The 25,893-nt window shown below is 40.9% G+C and overlaps 1 protein-coding gene across 2 annotated transcripts in view; it reads right to left on the bottom strand.

Moving 5' to 3' along the window:
- Positions 1-18,851, bottom strand: part of TBK1 (TANK binding kinase 1) — a 29,028-nt gene extending 10,177 nt beyond the window's left edge. Inside the window, exons 1-12 of one of the 2 annotated variants that reach the window (XM_054086164.1) lie at positions 18,784-18,851; positions 12,834-12,954; positions 11,763-11,903; positions 10,988-11,117; positions 10,234-10,415; positions 9,060-9,220; positions 7,042-7,152; positions 4,760-4,939; positions 3,165-3,361; positions 1,891-1,949; positions 708-799; positions 183-284 (exon numbers count right to left, since the gene is read on the bottom strand). In XM_054086164.1, coding sequence (XP_053942139.1) covers positions 183-284; positions 708-799; positions 1,891-1,949; positions 3,165-3,361; positions 4,760-4,939; positions 7,042-7,152; positions 9,060-9,220; positions 10,234-10,415; positions 10,988-11,117; positions 11,763-11,903; positions 12,834-12,920 — 1,442 coding nt within the window. In that variant the 5' untranslated portion in view covers positions 12,921-12,954; positions 18,784-18,851. Of the gene's footprint in view, positions 1-182; positions 285-707; positions 800-1,890; positions 1,950-3,164; positions 3,362-4,759; positions 4,940-7,041; positions 7,153-9,059; positions 9,221-10,233; positions 10,416-10,987; positions 11,118-11,762; positions 11,904-12,833; positions 12,955-13,403; positions 18,500-18,783 lie in introns of those variants that run through there. The other variant, XM_054086172.1, reaches the window with a different exon arrangement.
- Between the last annotated feature and the right edge of the window lie 7,042 nt (positions 18,852-25,893).

Below are 25,893 nucleotides of genomic sequence, written 5' to 3'. Positions count from 1 at the left end.
AATTAACACTCTAATTTGAGTAAAGCATATTACAAAATCTGCTTAAGTCACCGCCATCAACAAATCCATGCCAATTCAAATTCATTTTTATATGCAAAAACTCTGTAAATAAACATAAACTATCACTGTCATTAAAGATGATAATGAAAAACCAATGCGTTCAGTGTAGCGCTTCTACTCACATTTTCTCAGCTTTATCAATGTTTCTGCTGCAGAAATCCAGCCTGATGACAACCTCCGTCTTTTTATGTACCGTTTCATTGTAATCATCCTTGATTATTTCACTAAAAGAGTGAAGCATTAGTTCATAACAGAAGTATTCAACTGCAATCTTACCAGCAATCAGTAATACAACAATATGCCTACAGCAACAAATGCTAGTAAGAATTGCTTTCAGTTAGAGATGCATTAGTGTAATCCTTGTATAAAACTACCTTGCTCAAGGTACTCCATAGTACTTACACATTACCAGAGATGAGACTTCAGTTACCCAAAGAAGAAAGTGAAATTGAAAATACCTAAACCTTATTGCCAGAAAAAAAATATTTTTGTTTCCTTAATGACAGAAAGAAGGTAAAAAATTTCAGAGCAAAGGAGCAAAGAAACCCCCCCACAACACAGGGAGATTACAGAATTATATATTGATAATCAAGGCATATCTCAATTGAAAATAAAAAAAGTGCAATGAAATGGAATCAGTTGCTTACATTAGCCATCGTATTCCTTTTCGCATCAGCTCCTGGTAAAGCAGCAAAGAACTGGCAACTCTACAGGCATAACATACAATACCTGTTACTGCCTGGTGGATAAAACAGACAACATTAGTAACAATCTGACTTTCTCTTAACAATTGTTTTAAGTCAATTAATCACACAAAGCAATATAGATTAGTAAGAGGAAGAGCAACATGAAGATGGTAGTTTAAAAAGCATAACTTCGGTTATCTCCTGACTAAAGTTTGAGCAAATGCTCATTATGGAGGCAGAGGTAAACATGGTAGCGAGTTTTTTCAGTTATGCTGAAATATCCGTTAGGGATGAAAATAAGTCTCTTATAAACAAAAATTACACCACTTACTCTTAGGACTTACTTTAATTTCTGGAAAGTCACAATTAAATTTCTTCAGTAGTTTAGGAATTAAACACATACATAAAAAAGCTTGTAAAGATAACACATTTTTAAATTCTAAAGCTAGAGACTCTTCATTCACCTATTCCCACTTACAAGTTAGCTGCATTACTTAGAATTGGGAACAAAGTTTCAGAAATGATAATGTACAATATTTTAAATAATTAATATCAACTGGGGACTTTGTTTATTAATTTTAAAGACTTCTGGTATTCAAAGAGACATGCGCTTTCAGGACTAACATGCCTGAATATACATCTTCTCAGAAGCCAGTGTTTTATAGCAGAGTGTAAATGGTGGTCACGGAGTCAAAGCACAGCAATGTATACATTCAGTAGCTTTAGAAAAATGTCCAAAAGAATGAAACACCCTCTACTTGTCTCCCAGAGATTCTGAAAATTTACAACAAAGGCAACAGTAATTCCTCTCTTCTGCCGAGTCCTAGGGACTCTCTTGAGAAAAATAACAACATTATTTTTCTTACGTCAGGTTCTGCAGCATCATAGGGGATCTTATGAACTTATAGCTAACTTTAGGACTCCACAGTGGCAGGCTCTGTCACAAAGTGCTTGGTCCTGTATACAGGGTATCAATTTAGTATTCTTTTGGAGCCCTTGTTAAGGAACACATTTCTGTCATTCAGAATCCTCATTAGCATATTAAAAATAGCATCATTAACATTATTCATCTGAAAATCAAGTAGCTTTTATCTCAGTATCATTGTCTGAGACAGGTATATAAATTGAAATCATAATCACTCACTTTAGCCATACTGGCATCTGCATCCAAATCGTAACGTTGATGTACTTTAGGAAGTAAAACTGAAAGATAAAACAAACATCTGTATTGTCTTATTTCCTATAAGAGACTTCAAAATTTCAGACTATTTCCCCTCTCCACCTTGTAAGCTGTTTTTATGTGTATCTACATGGATTTCATCCAATCTATTACTGCCAAGCCTTTGCACAGTTCTCATGCACACTTTCAAAACCAACTTTTGTCTTAAACGTTTTAAATAACTTGCTATCTTCAGCAAACTATCCTTCACCTCCTTGTACAGACTCATTTTTGAATGTGCTGCATAGTATGGATTTCACGCAGGTCTCCAGTAGCTATCACTCTCCATTGAGAAAGCCAACCATTTATTTCTGTTCTTCAGCTCCATGTTTGCCCACATGGGAGACTGTTCCCTCTTATTTCATGGCTGCTTAGTTTCATTGAGACTCTTAAGTGCAGGACTTTGGCATACAGCTTTTTCAAACCAAGAGTAGCCTCTATCAGCTCAATCTCCTCTGTTCTCATGCACATTGACTTGTTCAGAAAGCTCTGTCGCAATATAAAGGCCCTGTTGACGCTTCCACAAACAGCTCACCTACCCACGCTCTCCAGCACCTCTGTGTGAGTGCCAGCTGGCCCGAGCGGTCAGTATGTAGGACACACTGACAAAAGCAACACTGACCTCTCAACTAGAGGCGTGTCCTCCAGGTCATCTCTTATTAAAAAAAGGGCATAGGGCCCTTTGTAAGCCTCTCAGTGATAAATGGAAATGCAAAAACTTGATTTCTTTTTTATCTGTTATGGCATTACCTTATCTTCTAAGCAAAGGTAAGTTGTTAGGACCTCCTCTGCTAATAGAAAGTCTAACCTCATTCAGGACAAATAAAAAAAAAAACCACAAAGCAAAAATTGAATTTCAACTTAGTGAAGTAATGGAACAAAAGAACCACCTTCAAATTACATTCCTTAATGCTTCTTTCTACCTGTTTAAAGCATCACGTTTCAAAAAACTGCAGAACTCCATATGCACCACTACATCTTAACATATAAATGCTCCGGATCACAGCAGCTGCTGTTTCTGTAAAAATACAGTGGATACTCAGCATTTTTTTTAAAAAATGGGCTGCCTACTCAGAGCTTCAGAGATCAACAGCGAACGTTTTCAAACACTAAGACATAACAGACATAATACTATAATTAAATAATTCAAACTATGTACAGAAGATAGCTACAGGAAAGGGAAAATTACTTTCATGTACCTTCTTCATAGATCAATCCGACGACGTTCACAGCCTCCCTGCTTACTACAAAGATAGGATTCTCCTCAGTTGTTCTGGGGAAGTGCTGTGCCAATCTGCCAGGCTCTAGTATTAAACGCCGACCTTCATATATCAGTTCTTGATTCTGAGATGGTATTTTCGTCTGTTTGTAGACCAAATCATGAAATATAGCAGCTCTATAAGACAAACAATATATTCAGTAGTGCTCACTACAATAGTCCAACAATTCAGATTTTGTATTGCCCAAATGAAAAAGTCCCTTTTACTGCTGATTAATTAAGAACAGTTTTTACACATAAAGCATTTGACTTACAAGCAGCACAAAAAGCAGCACACTGCCTAAGGCCCCAGGTTGCTCTGTTACAAAAATAAATGCTATTTCCTGCAATATATCAAACTTCCCTTTTCATCTCTGATTTTCCACCAAAGCACGTCTGTGTAAACAAACTTGCTTTGGCCTGAAGTTTGAAGGTCAGTAAAAACAGGCAACACCAGATGAGAGGAGGGAAGCGTATCTTAGTTTCTCCCAAGAGAGAAGTCTGGTGTTTTACATGTCAAAAAGAACACACCTAAAATTCAACCTGTGAGCTAACAGATTGACAGATTATCATGTTGGTATTTTATTTACAGCAATCAGCAGACACAAGGCATAAGAATTTAAAACAAACCTCCTCCCCCCTGCTCCCCAGAAAACAATCAAACAAACAAAACCTCCCACAAGGAAGAAAAACCTTAAGCACACTAACAGGAAGGACCAATTTGCCTCCTGTGCAGCATTAGGACACTGTCATTTCTTAATATCACAGCTAGCATACAAATAATCATAAAGGTGAATTCTAATAAATTACATGCAAGATTTCTCTGCAGAAATAGTAGTATTTGGACTCTCTCAAAATGCAAATGACAGAACAGAAAAGAAAAAATGGAAAAGGCCAGAACTGCATTTACACATTTGATAAAATAACTGTATCTGTCTGCACATTAGCAGAATAATATATGATCTGTATTATCTGTAATAAGGCAGAAAAAGATCACTTATTTCTGTATCAAACCGTAAACCAGATTTTACAGCTTTTAACATCAGCGCTTAATGACCATGAAGTGAACTCCATATAACTAAGGATTCTAAATTGATTACAACTTCAGAACCCTTGTGAAAGTTTCATGTCAGACACAAGTAACATGCACTTTTTGTGTTCTTGAGGGCAAGAGAAGAAAAGCAATAGTGGAACACAGTGTCTGTAAAGCTACTTCCTAAAGTAGTAACATACATAAAGGTGGGATGTTCCAATAAGAACACAGACACACTTAACACATCAAGGGTTAAGTCCGTGTTCCTTCACTGAATAAGACCAATTTTAAGATCAGCTGATTTGACTTGCAATGATTTTATTTTTATTAGAAATATCTTATGACCAACATGCTTCTATGCACTGTGACCACACAGAATTACAAGCCTTCACCCCCTCACATAAACCACCAAGGAAAGGCGACTGAATTCGTAACGCTGGTGACCTGAGGTCACAGTACTGTTTGCCTGAGTAAGAGCAAAGTAACACAGACAGAACACTTACGTGTTATAGCTATGAATATAAACTTTATGCAAGGTCATCTGCTGTAATGAAAAGATGTGGATTATTATTCGGTGCAGTATGTCACTCGTCTCTGCAAAGAACTGGTCAAATCCCCAGCATTTTTCCTGGTCCGCTTCAAGAATATTTGCGAGGACGGGTGTGAGCAGTACTTGCAGACCCCTAGAGGACACCAGGAAGAGATAAGACAACTTGGGTTTTTTCACCTTGTAACCAACCGCAATACTTCATTTGACTTGTCTTGCGAAAGCAAATCTATTACTCCTAGAGAAATACACCAGTAATTTTTTTTTTCTTCTACTGAACAAAATACTCAATGGAAATGTCCATTGGTTTTCACCAATAAACATATTTCATCTCTTTCCTTTTTAGGCTCAACCAGCAAATATTTTTGCCTTGGTGTCTGACAAATTCCATAAGCATTGGGAAAACAGCATGTGATTTTAAAAGTCCGTAGAGCTAATTGCTGGGCAGCAGACTTTTACCCAGCTCACCCCACGCACTTATCTCAGTTTACCACTTTGAAGGAAGCTACTGCCATTTATGGCTTGCTGGCTGGGCTGCTTGTGTGAGCACACTATGTTGCTTTCAATCAAAATCAGCTGGGTTAGCAAAGACTCATTATTTAAATTGTCAGCACTACCGGAATGCATCCTGATTGAGATGGGGCTAAATAAGTACCCTACACATGCAACTTAAGTGCCACAAATTAAAAAGGAGAACTATTGCCTTACAGTCAGCACTATTCCAGGAGAAAAGCCAGCTTAGATTGCTTGTATTTCTGCTTTAAGAATCTGAATTGCAAGGAACTGTATGGATTCTACTCCTGTGTTATATTAACATCTTCTTCTAAGTTCTAATAATACATGCACATCAAACCTGAATCCAGCAGTAAAACCGGTAATATTTTGAAGCAAGCCTCAGTGGCTTATACAAATACAATGAAAGCCCCATTAGAGGTCAGCAAATGCTGTGCTCAAACTCACTTTAGTGATAAATTTCTATCAGTAAACACTGTTTAAATGCTACTTGAAAAATATCACTGTAAACAGATGTTTAATGAAAGAAATCTGCTTCCTTAATTACTTAAAGCACTTCAAATATATAGAATTAGCAGTAGAAACAACAGAGCAGTATCATGAAATATATAAACAGCAAGTTCTGCACACTAAAACTTAATACATTTATAAAACCCAGACTCTACATCCCTTATGGATGTACCTATTTAGCTTTCAGAAGTTTGTTTCTAGACTCCGTTCACAGAAAAATTTCTTTCTCCCTTTACCATGAAAGAGCAGTAATTTTAAAGTACTGAAGAAGTCTTAGGCAGACAGCAGGTAAACGGATTATGGGAGGTGGTTTTAAGTTCATATTGAGATTAGCTCTTCCATGGCTCTTCCTGCTGAGTTTTATGACATTTATGAAGCAAAAATATGACTACTAAAAAAAAATTAAGACATACTAAGGGAATGTTACATATGCTAATGTGCATTTTTGCCAGAAAACAATTCTTGCCTCTGAACTGTCTTTTCTTATTGTTTCCTTCCTACTACCTAATCTTTGTAATGTCTGAAGACACATTCTTGCAAGAAAGGGAAGCCAATTTTAATAAATCTTCATTCTCCTTCCTGAGAATGAAAAAATAAAGTATCTTTCTTTTACTCACACTACTTCAGATTTTCAGGTGCTCATTTGTAATTTAGCAGTTATAGAGAAGTTACAGAGAAGGCTCTGAGGAGACCCTGCAGCGACCTTCCAGTACCTGAAAGGGCTACAAGAAAGTTGAGGAGGGACTTTTTACAAAGGCTTGTAGTAATAGGACTAGAGGCAAAGGGTATAAACTGGAGAGGGGCAGATTTAGACTAGACATATGGAGGAATTTCTTGACAATGAGGGTGATGAGGCACTGGCACAGGTTGCCCAGGGCGTTGTGGCTGCCTCATCCCTGGAGGTGTTCAAGGCCAGGTTGGATGGGGTCTTGAGCAGCCTGATCTGGTGGGATGTGCCCCTGCCTGTGACAGGGGGGTTGGAACTGGATGATGTCTAAGGTCCCTTCCAACCCAAAATATTCTATGATTCTATTTGGACAGACAGGAAGAAAAAACACTTGATAACCTAATAGCAGGCAGTAGGAATCTACTGAAGAATCCAAAGAAAACAACTGCAACAGTCAGACCTCTGTTCTGAAGTCCCAGTCCTGAGAGAATAACTGGGAAAACCCATTCAAGTAGCATCGAAATACTTTGTGTGAAGTTCAAACTTACTTTGAAAGACTACAAGATACAGGCATCTCCCGACTCCACTCAATTGGTCCATTTTCTGCTTTCTGTATTCCAGAGATAGCACCAGAAGGCTTTCCAGTGATTATTTTATACCTGCGATACATTATAAAAATAATAGACTTCAACTACTACCTGTTATACATACATGCATACATCTAGTGACTAATCCTCAAATGGGCATCAACAATGGAACAGGCTGGCCTAAATTTGTAGGTGGTGCAATAATTAGGAGGCTTCACTTACAAGCTGACAGAGTGTGGTGCTAAAATAGCAAACAAGGGAAAGAAAATGCACTGGGTTACGTTGGAGAAGCAACTCTGTCTACTTCAGATTTCTGAAAAACTTAGGACAGATTTCAGGCATCCCTGAAAGAAGCTGAAGTTTTTTCACCAGTGTTAATTAATCAAAGTCAGATTTCCAAGGCAGTTCAGTTTAGGCATTTACATGATGAACTTCTGGCATGTTTTACGGCAAGAGATGACATTCAGCCACCACAAATTCGCTTTGGGGTAAAGAAGGAACAGGAGGTGGGCTTTGAGAAGTTACTTTAACTTGGGAACAACTAGCCACTCAGATACAGTTTGGCGTTGTCTGCCTGTGTACTGAAGAACCCAGTATTTCTCAAACTTCTCATGAAACTAACCAGAAGTGATAGGCTTTTTGCAATGGAAAATTCTAGTTGTGCTCTCTCTTTTTCAAGGGCAAGGTACATACAAAATATATGTTCCTCGCTTATCTCACAAGCAGATAAAAGAAGAATGCCTGTAGGATAATCAGAGGATAGACAGTTCCTTAAACTAAGAAAATCTGAGTCAGCTTTGCATGGCATACCAGAACAAAGATGTTACTGACCTAGTAGAGTTCCCAAGTACCACCTTACTTTATTTTTTAAATGCAAACACGGAACAACAACAAAACAGAACAAGACTTAGATGAAATAGGAGTCAATTCCAACTGGCACATCATAGACACAACTTCTGTTTCTCTTTCAGGAGCTACCCCCGTTATCTTCTACCATGGTCCACGACACTGCTACTCAAAAAATGTCAGTCTCATGTGTATTGCATTGAAGACTGCCTAGGAAGACAATTATTTAAAGGCCAAAAAATGTGTGCAGCACTGAAAACCACTTCCAGAATACCATAATTTTGCCTGAATATCCAAGTTATAAACAGTATACTGCAGCAGACCAGCCTACTGTCATGGTGAACAAAAGATGTGTGGAAAAACATCACTACTTTGGGGGAGCTCTGATGCTTAATTCAGGCCTTAAGGTGGCACACAGTAAAATCCTTGTTGAAGCAGCATTTTTGTACTGGTTTTGGCTAAGATAGAGTTAATTTTCTTCATTAGAGCCCATATTGTCCTGTGTTTCAGATTTGTGACCAAAACAGTGTTGATAACACAGGGATATGTTTTAGCCGTTGCTGAGCAGTACTTACATGGCAACATGGCTTCTTCCATTTATCACACTGTCCCAGCCAGCCAGTTGGCCGGAGGTGGGCAAGAAGTTGGAAGGGGACACAGCTGGGACAGTTCACCCCACAGGACACTCCATACCATGTGACATCATGCTCAGCAATAAAAGCTGAGGGGGGAAATTTGCCATGGTGGAAGTTGCTAAAGGACTGACAGGGCATCAGTTGGCTGGTGGTAAGCAACTGGGGCATTTTCCTATCACTTGTTTTTATTGGTTTTGTTTTCGTTTAGAAGTAGGGAGTTTTGTTGGGGTATGTTTTTTAACTTATTAAACTGTCTATCTCAACCCACAAGTTTTCACGCTTTTATGCTTCCAGTTCTCTTCTCCAACCCACTGTGGGGGAGCGAGCAAACAGCTTAGCTGCCGACTGAGGTTAAACCACAACAAAGTTAAAGAACGTCTTCCTTAAATATTTTCACTATTTTAATGTTTACTATATGTGTAGGATTTCTTGATAAAAAGCATTTCATGGACTGACTTCATTTATGAACAGATAAAATTCTCCTTCTAAATTACCTACATCACTTCCTTGTTTCTACGAGGTCCTTCAAAAGGTCGGAAAGGCAAACTCCCTGTTGCAGCATGGTAAAAAGTCACCCCTATGCTCCAGAGATCAACTGTTGCTCCATACTTTTTCTGATGTTCTTTCCTCAAAACTGCTCGCTCGTACATATCAGGATGCTAAAGAGAAAAAAAAAAAAAAACAAACCAGGAAAAAAGAAGTTAGAATTGCTTTGTGAACAATATAAAGAACAAAAAATCAGTTAATAATTTCATGACAATCTGTCATTTTAAACTTCCAGCTCTTCAAAGTTAGCTCATGTCATAGAACTTGCTTAAGTCGTCCTGACAGAACATGACAGGAGCGTTCCTAGGTTTGATTGACACTTTAATAAAAGGTTTGCAAAATATATTTTAAAATTTAGCTAAAGATTGACTACTAGGATAAAACAACCACTAAAGAAGAGGGCAAAGCTAGAATTGCTCTGAATGATTTTGAAACAACGGAACCAAAACTGGAAAAAGATCCATAGCAGAGGAGAATATCTGTTAACAATACTACATGTGGGAAAACATGGCAGGAATAAAATTATGCCCAAGATGCTTGTATTGATGTATCTCTGCCTGCCTCTTTCTAGTTAATTAAGATGTAAGTGAATCTTAACTATACTCAATGTCATCCAAGTAGCTCAAATACAAACTGAAAAATATCTGCAGACACAAAGGCAAAGACTACAATAACTAAAATAACTACGACAATTAAAATATTGTTCTTCCTTTCACACAAGGTAACAGTGGAATTAAAGCCTGGAAATTATTTAAAGGCTACTGGTGCTCAGATCAGCAGAAGAACTGGCATGACCCAAGGTAAAAAAAGTGGAAAGTTATAAACCAATTATAATTAAGAGATTTAAATACTAATTCCCAACAGTCTGATCTTCGCCATAATAATCTCCCCAGGGAAGTGGTAGATTCCTCTAGTGTAGATATCTCTACTCTACACTTTCAAGACTCAGCTTGACAGGGTGCTGGGCCATCTCATTTCAACTACAGATCACCTAAAAAGTTGGACCAGATGATCCCTGAGGTCCCTTCCAACCCAGCATTCTATGATTCACCTATTCAATTCTCATCACAAAAGGCCACAGGCTTCAAACATTTCTTCGATAGAAAGTGAAATCATATGGGCTTACTAAATACTCTTCTGTGCCATAGAGAGAAACAAATTGTTCATCATCTTCGAGTTCTCTTGCAGCACCAAAGTCTGTAAGCTTGTAAACAGACTGACCATCTTCACCGATAACACGCATTATATTGCCTGGTTTGATGTCACGGTGCACTATTCCGTTCTCCCGGAGATGATTCATCCCAGCAACTTGAATGAAAAAATAAATACGGATTTTACGTACTTGACAGAGACTGCACAAACACTGAACTATAACTGAGGCTAGGATGACATATGTGCTTTTCTTTTGCATTCAGAAACGGGAACCAGACAGGACAGTCAATTAACAAAAAGACCAGGACCAGAGAATGTTCTAAGCATTTTCACCTTTTTCCCTTTCAAGCAGCTAAATTACAGCACTTCTTGCTCTCAACATCATCCTTCCCATAAAGTAATGGAGGAAAGGCACAGGTGAACCTCTTTATTTTTCTAATTTACTCTTCTGGAATTAATTACCACTAGAAATCAGTCCAATACATGAGAAATAATCTCAAAACAAACAAAGAAAGAACTATAGTAATGCTTTAAACAGAAATGGCTTCTTAATGCAGCTATCTGTAACAATACAGACAAGTAAAAGATATGACTCCATATGGCCATATTAATTTGTTAAATTCATTGACAGTCATTTAAATTCCTGTCTCTTGCCACTTCAAGATAAATACAACAAGCATGAGTTTGTTTCAGTCAACAAATTAGACTAAAAAGCAAAGTCTACATACCCACATCTCTCAAAACAATTAAGAACTCAGACTCTGGCAAACCAAAGGCATTAGACGGCTCCTCTAAAACTGTATATAAACTCCCACACGGACAAAATTCCATAACTAGTACTTTGTGTCTAGTCGTTGTCTGGAAAAAAAATAAAAATATAAGTCTGTGACTTGTGAAGTAAATGTCAGAAATCCCACATAACCACAGGGTCTTTATATTCCTTCATGTACTCTAACTTGGGGAGGAGGAATTAAGAAAACCTCAAGTTGTAGGCATTTAGCGGGTTGGCATCAGCATCGGTAGGCAGAAAAATGAGAAAGCACAGAATAGCAGAGAGCAGCAACTGTCCTTCTTTCCTCTTTACTATTCTCAGCATCTGGGTCATTTCAGCTGTCTCAGTTTCAGCACAACTACTGCAATTCTTACTAATACACAGTCCTATGTGTCCTATGTTATTAATTTCTTTTGGCTGCAAAGCAAAAGCATAAAATCATCACGACTATTGAAACACTCCCAACTATCAGTATGTATTAAATAATTTATACACATAGATAGCTTAAAAATCTAAATCAAGATAAAGCATAACAGAGTGGCTTCTTGAGATGGCTTTGAAGAATCATAACCTGTGCCTAAACGCTGAAAGCAAGCCAGTGGTGGTTGGGTCAGAGTATTTACATATGCTACCACTCTTTAAATATGTAACCTTATCTTCTATAGTTAAGGGTAAAGCAAAAAGACAGTTACTGTGGTGCATTTCAGACCAAAACTACAACCATACATTACCTCTTCTTCAATAGCAAACAATTTGACAATGTTCTTATGATTTAGTTTCTTCAATACTTCAAACTCGCGCATCTGAACATCCACAGGACGAAGGAAACTTATACTGTTAAATACTTTGACGGCATATAAATCCCCAGTTTTCTGTCCAAAACAAACAAATCACTAATCAAACACACGCATAAGATGGTAAATGTACACATACTCGTTATCCAAGCATTTTGAGGCCTTCTGTTGTACATACGAACATATCCAGATTATAAATAGTTCAAAATAGTATTTTGTGTTAAGGTGGAAATTAGGACTCTACTAAAAAAACCTATATGTTTATATTGGTTTAGTTTAACAGAAATTAGAAGCAAACAGTCAAACTAGCAGAATGGAAACTCAAAGTTAGCCCACAAAATCTAAATGCTTTTAAAGAAGAATAATTAGCATAAGAAAAGCCACACATTTAAAAATGATTCATAAACTTAGGTGAAACATAATGTTTAAGCAAGAGGTAAGTTACTTGCACAAATCAGTAAGAGACACACATATACTATAGTTGAGAATCTCGGCTTGCTTAGTTAAGAGACAACTTTCGGAAGCCGAATGTTGCTCTCTTTTCCTTTTTTTGTTCCATTTACACTGATAAAGCAGTAATTTGTTTCTCCAAAGAAGGCAGCATCAAGCAGTCCATACTACTCACGCAAAACGCTGAACTGATTCAAACCATGTAATAAGTGACAGAAGCACAGACATGAGCTTAATCAGAGACTTAAGCTCTCAAGGGGGAACTGAGCTCCATTTTTTCCATAAGACTGAAGAATGGAGTAATGAAGAATTAATAACAGTTAACATTTTACAAGGACAAATAATATAATATTAAAACCAAATTGCCAGAAATAACTGTATAGAACTCTAATGCCATGGATAAGTATTAAGAATTAAAACCTAAGTATGAATAGTTACAAAGACACATTCAATGTTAGGCCTAAATCTTGAATGTTTTTTTGTTGATTTCAAGATGCTACTTGCTTATGAAAAAAAATCAATATTACAGTTTCCTCAGATTAGTAATTCCTCACAAACCTTATGTCGTCCCCTGAACACATTGGCAGTAGCTCCCTGTCCTAGAATGTCAGACAAGAGCCAGAGGTAATTCGGAGTGCTCTGCATCTTTGCTCTTTGATTAGACAGCTTTCTTTTTCACCTTAAAAACAAAAAGTTAAATATGTTGAATAATAATTTAGTAAAATGCATTAAAGGAACTTAATTTAATTAGATGGAAAAAAAAAATCAACCATAACTCCAAAGACATACAGAAATAATTAAGAGCAACCAAGCAGAGGAATAAGATGTGAAACAGAAACAAAAGCAAGCTCAACAACCAGAAACAATGCCATTGAGACAACATCTCTCTGTATTTGAGGTCTTCACTCCCCAAACTTTGCTTGAAAAATCAACTGGCAACGTGAAAACTTTATAATCCCTTTCCTGTTGTACACAGGTCTTTAAATGATGCAGTAACAAAGTACATGAAAAGGTCAAAAACACCTGCACAAGGTCTTTCGAAAAAGTAAGACCTGTGATTGAATTCCATTATTCGGTATACACGCCAAAGAACAAGCATTAGAGATGATGGCAAATACGTATACAGACCTTTTAGATAACTTTAACTCTGGAATTTGCTCTTCATTACAACTGTAAATACACTGAACTACTTACAAAAAAAAGCTGGTTTTACATGAGCTACATAAAAGTCAAAATTAACACAAGTATTTTCAGCTACTTGCTACAACCACCAATTACTACTGGAAGAAATCAAGGAACATTTCTGTAATTTCTAAAATTTCACATTTCGTATGTCACACCATTTCTAGAGAGACAGTTTAGTTTCCCCACCCCTCCTGAAATATAAACTCTCAGATACTCAGTTCTTCATAGATTCAAAAGAAAAAGAAGTTTGATTACATTAAACTAAAATTATAAAAAATACAATTAGAACTGGAGAGCAGCAGCAGCAGCAGCATCCTTTTAGATTCAAAGAACTGATTTTGCCATTAAATGTAGAGAAAGGTCTCAAGATCAAAGATCTTCATGGATCTAAAGAAAAGAAGAGCAAAATGGCAGCTGGACTAATGGGAAGGTCCTCTCTCAACAGCCTTTCCGCACAGCTTGACAGAAGACCCTGTATCAGCTTGTGTTAATTGATAAGGAATAGCTGATACTCAAAAGAAACAAAAAAAGCCTTTCCTGTAACTACTGGAAGATGTATGACAGAATTTCCTGTGCATGTTTATCACGAGAACAAACCGCAGTTTAAAGCTCCTCAGCACACAAGATGACACCACCAGAGTCTCCTGGCTTCACGCCAGCCGGCTTTGCGCTGCTCCCAATCGTACCCACACCATACCGCAAAGAGACAGAAATTTTCTCATTGCTTTGAACACATTTCTCTATGTGCAGTGACTGTGAATTTTATACTTTTGTTTAGCTGTTCGCTCAGGTAAGATGTGGAATTTCTTGCAAAGCTCCCGCAAAATATCCAGGCACACACAGCGCACAGAATGCAATGACACGACGCAGAAACCCAATGTGACTCTACACTAAATTCAGTCATGCAGCAACACCATGTTTAAAATCTAGACAAAGTTCTTAATGGCTAGAAAAGAGAAGAAATGCTTTATCTCAAATCTGAGCTGAAAAAACCCAACATCGCACCCCAAATCTTTACAATTCTCAGTTAATTTGGACAATACAATTTGCAATAGTAAGATGACTTCTCCCTGATGGCAACTACTGTAGATACCAAAGAGCTATCTGTGATGCAGACACATAAGGTAAGGAAGAGGTCTGCAAGGAAATAATGCATAGCCCACTCTGTAAACCATTTAAAAAATCTCTAAATTAAACTTTCCTCATCATTAAAATCCTGCTTGTAACAAGCCAGCTGGCACATGAGCAGTAAATAAGAATTTTGTCATTTATTCCAAAGCAACCTCCATTAGACCCATACCATGATGAAGACGAATCGAATTTAAGCAGACAGAAAGCACACAGAAGGCTCAAGTAAACACAGTTTCTTCACTGATGTCTACTCGACTGCTGAAAATTTTAGCAGCCTATTAGAGACTGAACTATTGTCCAAAGTGACAAAGATGAGATAGCTTATGTATGAAACCAGCTCTCTTCCTTTACCTTCTTACTTTCTAATTAAATTTGCAGGAAGGTTAATGGGTCAAAACAAAACAAAACAAAACAAATTGTAAGAGATGAGCTAGAATATAATCCAGTGGATTTAAAAAAAAAAAAACAGCAAGTCACTAATAGGTTCTCAAGGTCTGGGTTTTCAACTTGTGAAACTACAGACATAACTATGCTAGTATTAATCCTAGGTACATAACCAGCGCCAAAACAACAGAGTTTTCGCTATTACGCTTTTTTGTCAAAATAGTATTTTAATAATGATGATGATGATAATAATAGCAGTAGCTACACTCTTCACAGAGTCTTCCCTTTAATGGCATAAAACCACATTCAGCTTTGATTTTAATCTTCAAATTTTATTGTCATTTGATTCAACAACTTATTTAACACATAAGACATCCTTTAATACTCTGCCTTTCTTAGACTCATTCAGAACTGGTCTTTGCTAAACACAGCATCTGTCAAGTTTTCTTTTCATGTCTTCCATTATTTTCCTAAATCAGTCACTAAGAGTTTCATATTAACAAAAAACCAACAACTCTAACTGTAAGATAGGTCCTATCACTAGATTTAATACCGAACTTTCTATTTCTTCACATCTCACTTATGGTCATTATGTCAGATACATACGAGCCAGGAGTTCCTCACATATATCTTAAGGAATCTCTTCTACCAGCAGTTTGATTTATTGTCCCACACGACTCAATAGCATTTCGAAGGTTTGAGAGCTGCTTTGGGGTTTTTTTTAAATATATATTTCTGCTGGCGATGCTACCACTTCTTTATTTATCAGCAGAGGGGATTGTGATAGAAAGACTGTGCTGCAAACATAATTTTTTTTTTTAAGCTCCCAGTGCTTTGAAGCAGGACCACTGTCTGCTTCTAATTAATATGAAGAAGTTCCTGTTACCTCAGGCACACAAAATAAGCACACAAAGCAGGTATTTCCTCTGTTAACAGCTGCAATGCACAAATTCACGAGGCAAGCAGGGACAGGTGATGTACTTAAAGCAAAGGCTCTTTCAGTCCACGAGCAAGATCCTACGTGCCACCCAAGCTGACAGGCACAGTCCTGAGGTTCCAAATACGTGTTATGTTAGCATTAAGCAGATTGGAAAATGTGAAGGTTTTCTACTTTCCTGCATGTTCCCTTTTAATGCCAGAAAGTAAGTTCCTACCCTTGAAGTTCCTGTTATTCTACCTCAGATTTCCTTACCTAACCACCTTCTGGAGGTTTCTAATCCAACAGCCACAATCTGAATTATCAATACCTTGCCCTGCACCACAGAAGGTGCTGCTTGAACCCATATGAAGAAGCACACACTCCCAAAAGCTGGTAAAACAAAGGGCAAGCCTGGCTCCATCATCACCACTGCTCTCAGTGTTTTTACTCCATAATGGGGGAAGAAGACTCAGCCTTAGTCAGGGATGGCAGCTCCTGGGAAGCTTTGGAGGGCCATAGGCTTACCAAAGCCACTTGGCCAGGGCCACATTCAGAAGTGTGAGGTATGGAGGGGACAGGAACAGAGCTCATCCCCACAGCAAGACACCCTTCCTTAGGTGAAAGTTTAACAACTTCTACAACCACAAAGGTGATACCACTACCTGCGGAAAGCTTTACACAAACATGCACTTCATTTGGCTGTCCCTTCCCCCCTCCTCTTCCAATGACAAGAGCAATGTTGACTGGACATCACCTGTGCACTGCCCACGTTCCCAAAGACAAAAGGCATCATGCCTGGAACAAGGAGAGAGACCCATCACTGCTGCCACATGAAACAGAAACCTCCTTGCCCATGAAGGTTTTATGCTTTACTATATGCTTCCTCTTAATACCTAGAAAAGAAGTTCCTACTTCCTACCCCTGCTTTCTTCACCCAACCACCTTCTGGAGGTTTCCAACCCAAAAGGCATGATCTGAATTATTGAAATACCGTGCCTTGCAATACAGAAGGTGCTGCTGTAACCTGTACGAAGCAGCACAGGCTCCCAAAGACCAGCAAAACAAACAGCAAGGCTGGTTCCATCATCACAACTTTGCTGAATGTTTCTAGTGCCTACTTCCAACCCCTGCTTTTTTCACCTAAATACCCTCTGGAGGTTTCTAATCCAACAGCCACAATCTGAATTATCGAAATATCTTGCCCTGTGCTACAGACTGTGCTGCTTGAACCCACGTGAAACAGCACACGTTCTCAAAGGCCAGCAAAACAAAGAGCAAACCTGGCTCCATCGTTACCACTGCTCTCAGTGTTTCTAGTTCCTACTTCCTACTCCTGCTTTCTTCACCTAACCACCTTCTGGAGGTTTTCAACCCAAAAGGCATGACCTGAATTATTGAAATACTGTGCCCTGCACTACAGAAGGTGCTTGCTTGGAGCCATACAAAGGCTGGCAAAGCAAACAACAAGTGTGGCTCCATCACCACCATGCTCTCAGTGTATCTAGTCCATAACGGGAGATGAGGACCTGTTCTTTGTCAGGGATGGCAGCTCCCTGGGAGGCTATGGAGGGCCAGAGCCTCACCCAAGTGACTCAGCCAAGTCCACAGGTCACCCAAGCCACTCTACCAGTGCCACATTTGGACAGTTGGTGTACAGAGGGGACAGGAAGAGAGCTCCTCTCCACATCAGGACACCCTTCCTCAGATGAAAGTTTATCAACTTCTACAACCACAAAGGCGATACCACTACCTCAGGAAAGCTTTACACAAACACACCCTTCGCTTGGCTTATTTCCCGTCCCACTTTCAATGACAGCAGTGATGTTGACAGGATGCCTTGCCTATGAGCTGCTGAGCGAGCCCTCACCACTGCTGCCATACGAAACCAAAACCTCTTCACCCACGAAGGTTTTATAGTTTCCTGCATGCTTCCTCTTAATGCCTAGAAAAGAAGTTCCTACTTCCTACTTCTGATTTCTTCATCTAACCACCTTCCGGACATTGCGAATCCAACAGTCACTATCTGAAATAGTGAAACTGAAATTGAAATACCTTGCCCTGCACCACAGAAGGTGCTGCTTGAACCCATGCAAAGGCCACAAAACAAACAGCAAACCGGCTCCATCATCGCCACTGCTCTCAGTATTTCTAGTTCTCACTTCCTACCCCTGCTTTCTTCACTTCTGGAGGTTTCCAATCCAACAGCTGCTACCTGAATTGTCAAAATACTTTGCCCTGTGCTACACAAGGTGCTGCTGAACCTGTACAAAGGCTGGCAAAGCAATCAGCAATTCTGGCTCCACCACCACCATCCTCTCAGTGGTTTTAGCCCGTAATGGGAGATGAGGACCTGTCCTTTATCAGGGATGGCAGCTCCTGGGAGGCTATGAAGGGCCACAGGCTCACCCAAGTGACTCAGCCGAGGCCACAGGTCACCCAGACCACTCAGCCAATGCCACATTCTCAAACTTAGGGTATGGAAGGGACAGGAACGGAGTTTATCCCCACATCAGGCCACCCTTCCTTAGGTGAAAGTTCATCAACCTCTACAACCACAAAGGCAATTCCATCGTCCGAGGAAAGCTTTACACAAACACACCCTTCGCTTGGCTTATTTTTCCCCCCCTCCTCCTCTTCCAATGACAGCAGCGATGCTGACAGGACGCCTCCCGCCACCGAAGGCGCCGCGCCTGGAGCAAGGGGCGAGCCCAGACACCGCCTCCCTTTCCCCCCATCCCCGGCGCTCCACCACGCGAAACAGAAACCTCCCAAGCGGCGGCGGAGGCGAGGAGGGAGACGCTTTTCCCTCGCCGCCGGAAAAGCGTCTCCCTCCTCGCCCCGTCGCCGCCCAGAGCTGTGCGAGCAGCCCCGACCCCCGACCCCACGCACCCAGCGCCGCTCCGGCAGCCCCAGCGCCGCTTCCGGGTTCTGCGCAGGCACCGCCCGGCGCGTCCCCGCGGGTCCCGGCGCTTTTCCTGCCGGGGCGGGACCGGGAGGGGATTGGTTGGGGGGTGGGACGAGGGGTAGTTGGTGTGACAGGGCTCCGGATGAGGGTCGGCGAAGGGAAAGGTCGGGGTTTTGTGAGCCTCAACGTAAGAAAGAGATGGAGCTGTTGGAACGGCTCCAGAGGAGGGACACAAGGATGATCCGAGGGCTGGAGCACCTCCCATATGAGGACAGGCTGAGAGAGTTGGGGTTGTTCAGCCTGGAGAAGAGAAGGCTCCGAGGAGACCTTATAGCACCTTCCGGTACCTGAAGGGGCTACAGGAAAGCTGGGGAGGGGCTGTTCACAAAGGCTTGTAGAGATAAGACTGGGGGCAATGGGTATAAACTGGAGAGAGGCAGATTTAGACTAGAGATAAGGAAGAATTTCTTCACCATGAGAGCGGTGAGGCACTGGCACAGGTTGCTCAGAAAGCTGTGGATGCCCCATCCCTGGAGTTGTTCAAGGCCGGGTTGGATGTGGCCTTGGGCAGCCTGGTCTGGTTGGAGGTGTCCCTGCCCATGGCAGGGGGGTTGAAACTGGATGATCTTCAAAGTCCCTTCCAACCCAGACTATAGTATGATTCTGTCATGAAGTCCATTCCTATCTGTCACTAAACCATAACCTTAAATACCTCATCCACCTGTCTTTTAAACCCATCCAGGGATGGTGACTCAACCACCTCCCTCAGCAGCCTCTGCCAGTGCCTGATGAAGTGCTTTTGGTGAAGAAATTTTTCCTAATGTCCAGTCTGAACCTCCCCTGCATAGCTTGAGGCCATTCCCACTTGTCCTATCGTGTGTCACTTGGGAGAAGAGACCAACACCCACCTCTCTACAACCTCCTTTCTGGTAAATGTAGACAGTGATAAGGTCTCCCCTCAGCCTCCTCTTCTCCAGGCTAAACAACCTCAGCCGCTCCTCGTAAGACTTGTTCTCTACCTTTGTTACTCTTCTCTGGACGCACTCAAGGACTTCAATATTGTTCTTGTAGTGAGGGGTTACGTGAAGCACGATCTGTGCTGAACAGATGTGTATTCAGTAATCACCCCTGTTTGCAGTCTCTCCCTGTCACAAATGCAAGGTCGAGCAGAGGGCTGGAGCCGGCTCCAAGTTAGCGAGAGATTTGATGGTTGTGAAGTTCGTAATAACATTAAAATGAGTCCTTGGAAAGTAACTGCACATGCATAAGATTTCTAGGAAAATTCACACCTATGCATTTAAGTGGAAAATACATCCTGCCCCAGCTCTTATCTCACTGCTCACACCAATGAACATCACTCTCTTGTGTTGCCCAGGCCTGATAAAGGGTGCTTGCTTTCCAGAACTCCAAAATGAGTTTTAAGAGGGTTTTATTTGATGGCATTTTTGGTATCAGAGGGACGGGGCTCACCTGAAAAGAGCAGATGATACCCCATATGTCACGTAAGATGTTACCATCTTCAAAGAATGAATGCTGTCTGGAAAAACACTATCTGAAATAAAACATGCTGTCAGAGGGACATTCTGTCTTTCAAAAATAATACAATTACTTAGGTGAAACTTCACTCTACTTTAGCTTAAATAAAAAATATTCCACTTTTTGTTGTAATAGTAACTGCTTCTTGTATCACAGGGGTCACCTGAGAGGGACAAGGGATGCTTGACAAGGGCAGGGGTTGCCTGATACAGACGATAGTTGCCCGAGAGAGACAGGGGCAGGTGACAAGAGCGGGGGTTGCTTGACAGGAGCAGGAATCGCCTAGCAGGGACGAGGGTCACCAGAGAGGGACAAGAGTCACCTGACAAGGGTGAGGGTCACCTGAAAGGGGGTCGCCACTGCCTGCTCTGTGGGGATGTTGGATGGGGGATCAGCAACAATGGACCCTAAGGTGAGGATACCATGAAATGTGAACATCTGGTAAGCATCACATAGTGCAAGTCAGATGTTCCTTAAAAATAGTCTGGCTATTTCAGCAGATGAATGTTGAAAACAAGCTTGGGCTGCTTCCGAGGAGCATTTCCATGGTGATTTTTCATGGTGTAACTGCACCAATGGTGGTTTCGTGTCTGTCTCCCTTCCTGAGGCAGGGCTGCTGACCTTCCCTCTGCCTGGCAAAACTGCTGGAGGTTTCCCCTACCTGTGTGAATCCCTCCTCACTGACTGCTTTTTGGAAGGATATCCAGGAGAAATGTTTCCCTGCCCTGTGTAATTTCTCCCCATTTCACCGTTTTTAAACCCCATCAGGTCTTGGTATTTTTCATACGTTCATGCTCTCGCTGATTTTTTTACTTAAATCAAGGTTCCCAGCTGATTTACCTTTTTATTTTCCTAGTGTCCAGTAATGTTGCTGTTCCAATAAATGGTTTGTACAGATTTTATAAGGAAAAGTATTGATAATTTTATTGTTTGTGTGTAATATAATTTAAACATAATTATGGTTGGAAACTAGTCCAAAAATCTTCCCCACTGCCACCCAAAAACTATCCTTCTTTTTAATTCTTTGCATTTCCTGTTTGAAATTGCCATCTTCCCAAATCTTAGAGCCTGTTTTTGTTGAGGAACTGGCAAATAAATAATAGCAACCTTTTGTTTATGTGTTTTGTTTATTGTTATTGTCTTACCCTTCTTAAGCTTCATCACAAGTCCAAACTTTGCTTGTTACAGGTTCAGTTGCTACAGGCATTAAGCTTGTTCCAAAATTCTGCTTATTGAAACTGATAAATGTGCTGGGCCTTCACAGCAGTTTTAGCGTGCTTAATTATTTACAACCTGTTTGCTGTTTTCCTTCATTCACCTTTCTTTGGCTCCCTGTTGTCTTAATTTACCAAAATGGCACAATTAATGTTTAGTAACTTCATAGATACACAGTGATGCTACAACTAAATGGACCCCATGGCCAATCACTGCCATACAGGGCTTGCACTCTCCAGCACCTGCCCTGATTACAGCCGCTTTCCTTGACCCCACAATAGAATCGTAGAACAGTCTGTCTTGGAAGGGACCTTAAAGATCATCCAGTTCCACTCCCCAGCCATGAGCAGGGACACCTCCCTCCAGATCAGGCTGCTCAAAGCCCCATCCAACCTGGCCTTGAACACCTCCAGGGATGGGGCATCCACAACTTCTCTAAGCAGCCTGTGCCAGTGCCTCACCACCCTCACAGTGAAGAAGTTCTTCCTTACGTCTAGCCTAAATCTGCCCCTCTCCAGTTTATACCCATTGCCCCTCGTCCTGTCATTACAAGCCTTTGTGAACAGTCCCTCCTCAACTTTCTGGTAGCCCCCTTTGGGTACTGGAAGGTCACTGTAAGGTCTCCTGGAGCCTTCTCTTTTCCAGGCTGAACAACCCCAACTGTCTCAGCCTGTCCTCATATGGGAGGTGCTCCAGCCTCCTGATCATCTTCGTAGCCCTCCTCTGGAACCATTCCAACAGCTCCATATCCTTTTTATGCTGAGGATTCCAGAACTGGACACAATACTCCAGATGAGGTCTCACAAGAGAGGAACAGAGAGGCAAAATCACCTCCCTAAACCTGCTGGCCACACTTCTTTTGATGCGGCCTAGGATATGGTTGGCCTTTTGGGCTGTGAGTGCACATTGCTGGCTCATGTCGAGATTCTCATTGACCAGCAGCCCCAAGTTCTTCTTTGCAGGTCTGCTCCCAATCACATCATCAATACTTGTCACCCCACAGCGAGACAGTTTCAGCTGGAAAACTGTCTCTCTCCTGGAGGGTAGGTTGCTCTCTAAATAGCTTTCGATTTATTTTTAATAGCTTTGAAGTTTTTGAAACATTTGAAAATGGTTGTTTTGCAGGATTAGCTTTCCACCATAAATTGTCTCATTATGGAATCAGGCAAGTACCAATGCTGACAAGAGATGGGATAAGGAGAGACAGCCTCTTTACAAAGCAACTAGTTGCTAAAATGTCTTTTCTGCATTGATAAGCCACTCCCTGAGAAAAAACTTCCACAACTTCCAGCTTGTGTGAAATTCATTGCCTCCATTTCACAACCAGAAAAGGGCTTGCAGGCCTAAAAGCTTATCTGGTTTTAATAAAGAAAAGGTACAATCTCTCTGCAAAAGGTGCCTTTCATCTTAATCAAAGACTGTTTCTTTCTTAGACATACTTTACAAGAGAAAATCCTGTTGTGCATAGAAGGTGGAGTTACTGCCACGATGACGTTCTATGCGTCTTCAGTCCAGACAAGGGCATTTCGACCCACATGGGTACACTGCAATGGTAACTCATACAGGGAAGCTGCAGGTACCCGTGTTTGGTGCAGGCTTTGAATCAGAAGATCATCTGTTGTCTGAAGAAGGAAAACATATGATTGTCAACCTCACCTCTCAGTGGAGTGTTCTTACTATCTCTTATCATTTCCTCCTCTTCTACCCCACAAGCAGGAGATTTCACAATAGGTGCTAAAGCATTTGAACACTGCTGGGAAAGTCCAGCTTACACTCTGAATGCGTGTTGCATCACCAGATTTCTCTGTGGAGATAATAAGTAACATGCACTGCTTTTCCAGTCCAGATTTGGTGGGGAAAAAAAAAGGCAAGCAAAGCAGGAATCTATCTCTTCACAGTCAATATGTAGAAACTCAGCAATTGCCTTGATTCTTTGCAAAGATAGTTACTCAGCACTGCATACCCACCACATATCTCGACTGCAACGTAACAGCTGCACGCTTCCAGTCTTTGTGCTGCTGAAGGCTGCTGCGGAAAAACCAACCCGCTAGAAGCCAGGATCAGTGTTTATCTAAAGCTAGAGAAACCAACCCACAGATCCTGTTTTACAGCTGCCTCCCTGCCTGCATAATCCCCGGCAGTACACAATTCTTTTTAACGTGGTCAAAACACAGGGAAGTATTTAACAATAATTTTGGATTCTTCAGGCTGAACCAAATCAGTTTCTCCAAAGATCCAGGGTGCCTAACCATCCACCCTACTGCATACTCTTTCAGTCACGGATAGAAGGGCAGGATACAAGTTTATGACACAGCCAGGCCGATGGCTGCTGTGCACAGCTCGCGCCTATGCCCTGTGCTCTCCCTTTATATCCATTGTCATCTGATGCCACCATAGCAGGTGACATGCTTTGAGTGGGAAGGGTTTCTGTCACTTCAGCTTCCTGAATATCTCACTACGGGATTAAGATGAACACCGGGTTTGGCACAAAGGAAGCTACAGGGGCACAGTGCAGTTGTTTAGCCCGGAGAAGAGGAGGCTAAGGGGAAACCTTATTGCTCTCTACAACTACCTGAAAGGAGGTTGTGGAGAGGAGGGAGCTGGCCTCTTCTCCCAAAAGACAGGGGACAGGACAAGAGGGAATGGCCTCAAGCTCCGCCAGAGAAGGTTCAGGCTGGACATCAGGAAAATTTTTTTTTACGGAAAGGGTCATTGGGCACTGGAACAGGCTGCCCAGGGAGGTGGTTGAGTCACCTTTCCTGAAGGTATTTAAGGGATGGGTGGATGAGGTGCTGAGGGGCAGTGTTTAGGGATTGTTAGGAATGGTTGGACTCGATGATCCAGTGGGTCCTTTCCAACCTGATTCTATGATTCTATGAGGAAGGAAGGCAGTCTCTTTTGGCAGAGGCCAGTTTATAGACTGTTCTCATGAGGGTGTAGTTTGATAATACCTAAGTGATACACTCTTAAGGAAATGACACAGTCAATAATACCAACAGAATAAAAGCTGCTCCTTTTTTTCTCTCCTGCTTTTACATGGCATCAGAAGCGGCAGCACTATGCGTACTTCAAAAGGCAAGAGTCTAAATCATGCATGAAAACTAACAGTGATTCCATTACTATGACACTGTAATTTAAAAACAAAAAACTTAAAAGACAGAAGACCCGACTTCGTTGGTTGCTTCATAATCTGCCTCTTGGAAGCTCCTCCTCTCTGCAGGGGGAGAAAACCAGGCAGACACAGAGAACGCTGACAGCAAACAGCAATCCTGCTGTGGTCAGAGGTGCGGCCCCTTGACTGAAGGAGGGGCAGCTGGGAGGTGCAGGAAAGCAGCAGCATATGAGAAGCACCACGTCCAAGAGGGAAGGCTTTAGTGCTATAGGGGAAAAATGAAACAGATACTGGACCCAGGGGACCTCTAGCATTGGTGTGGGAGCAAATGGGGGGAAATGGGTTGTGAGTAAGAAGTATAAAAAACACACAAGCACTTAATCTCTGATAAAACAAATTAAAAGGAAACTTTTGCTTAAACACGCAAAAATCAGGAACAAGAATCTTACAGAAGTGATACTATCCTAGTAAAGGTAAGTTCCCTCTATTTTTTTTCCCTTAGCGAAAAGGGAGGGAACAGCAATGAGTATGCTCAAAACATCACCACACTGCTCCTGGCTGCTGTTTCTGATCCATCTCCTCATTGTTTTTCCACTTAAATGGGATGAAGAACCTAGACCACACAGTCTAGAAAAATGTTCTTCTGATTATGCTAGAGGCAAGGAAGCTTTTTGCTATGAACATCAGTTCTTGAGGGAAGTATTATATCCCATGCATAGGAAGACGCCCAGCTTGCCCCTGCGAAATAGCTACGAAAACTGTAATGGCATGGAAATGGGAAAAAAAAACCAAAACCAACCACATTGACTAAGCAACACATTTTGGGACAGAAGCAGAAACACTCTGCTAAAATCTCCTTATAGACTACTGATGCTACTGAAACACTGCAGTGAATGCAATTATTCCTTTCTGCCAGCATCTTCCCCATGCAAGACTGCAATACAATTTATTATCCATCAGAGACCTCATCTATAACAGCCAGAAGATTGTTAAATAATACTGTAGCTTCTAAAGATTCAAATGATTCGAAGAGACTTAGCATTTCACTGGATAAAATTTTATTTTATTTTTTTATAAAAAAGATAAAACCAGATGCTACTTTTAAATGAAATCATTTATTAAACCAATCTGTTTTATAGGAGGTATATATATATATTTTATCGTTAAGACAAGTTCAATGAAATGACTATCTACAAGAATGACTTTGATTGTTTTATTTTCATGTCACCAT

Source organism: Cuculus canorus, chromosome 1 (assembly GCF_017976375.1).
Source record: "Cuculus canorus isolate bCucCan1 chromosome 1, bCucCan1.pri, whole genome shotgun sequence".
NCBI classification, from domain to species: domain Eukaryota; kingdom Metazoa; phylum Chordata; class Aves; order Cuculiformes; family Cuculidae; genus Cuculus; species Cuculus canorus.
Note: the sequence above shows the minus strand (reverse complement) of the source record. Positions and strands in the feature narration are given on the sequence as shown.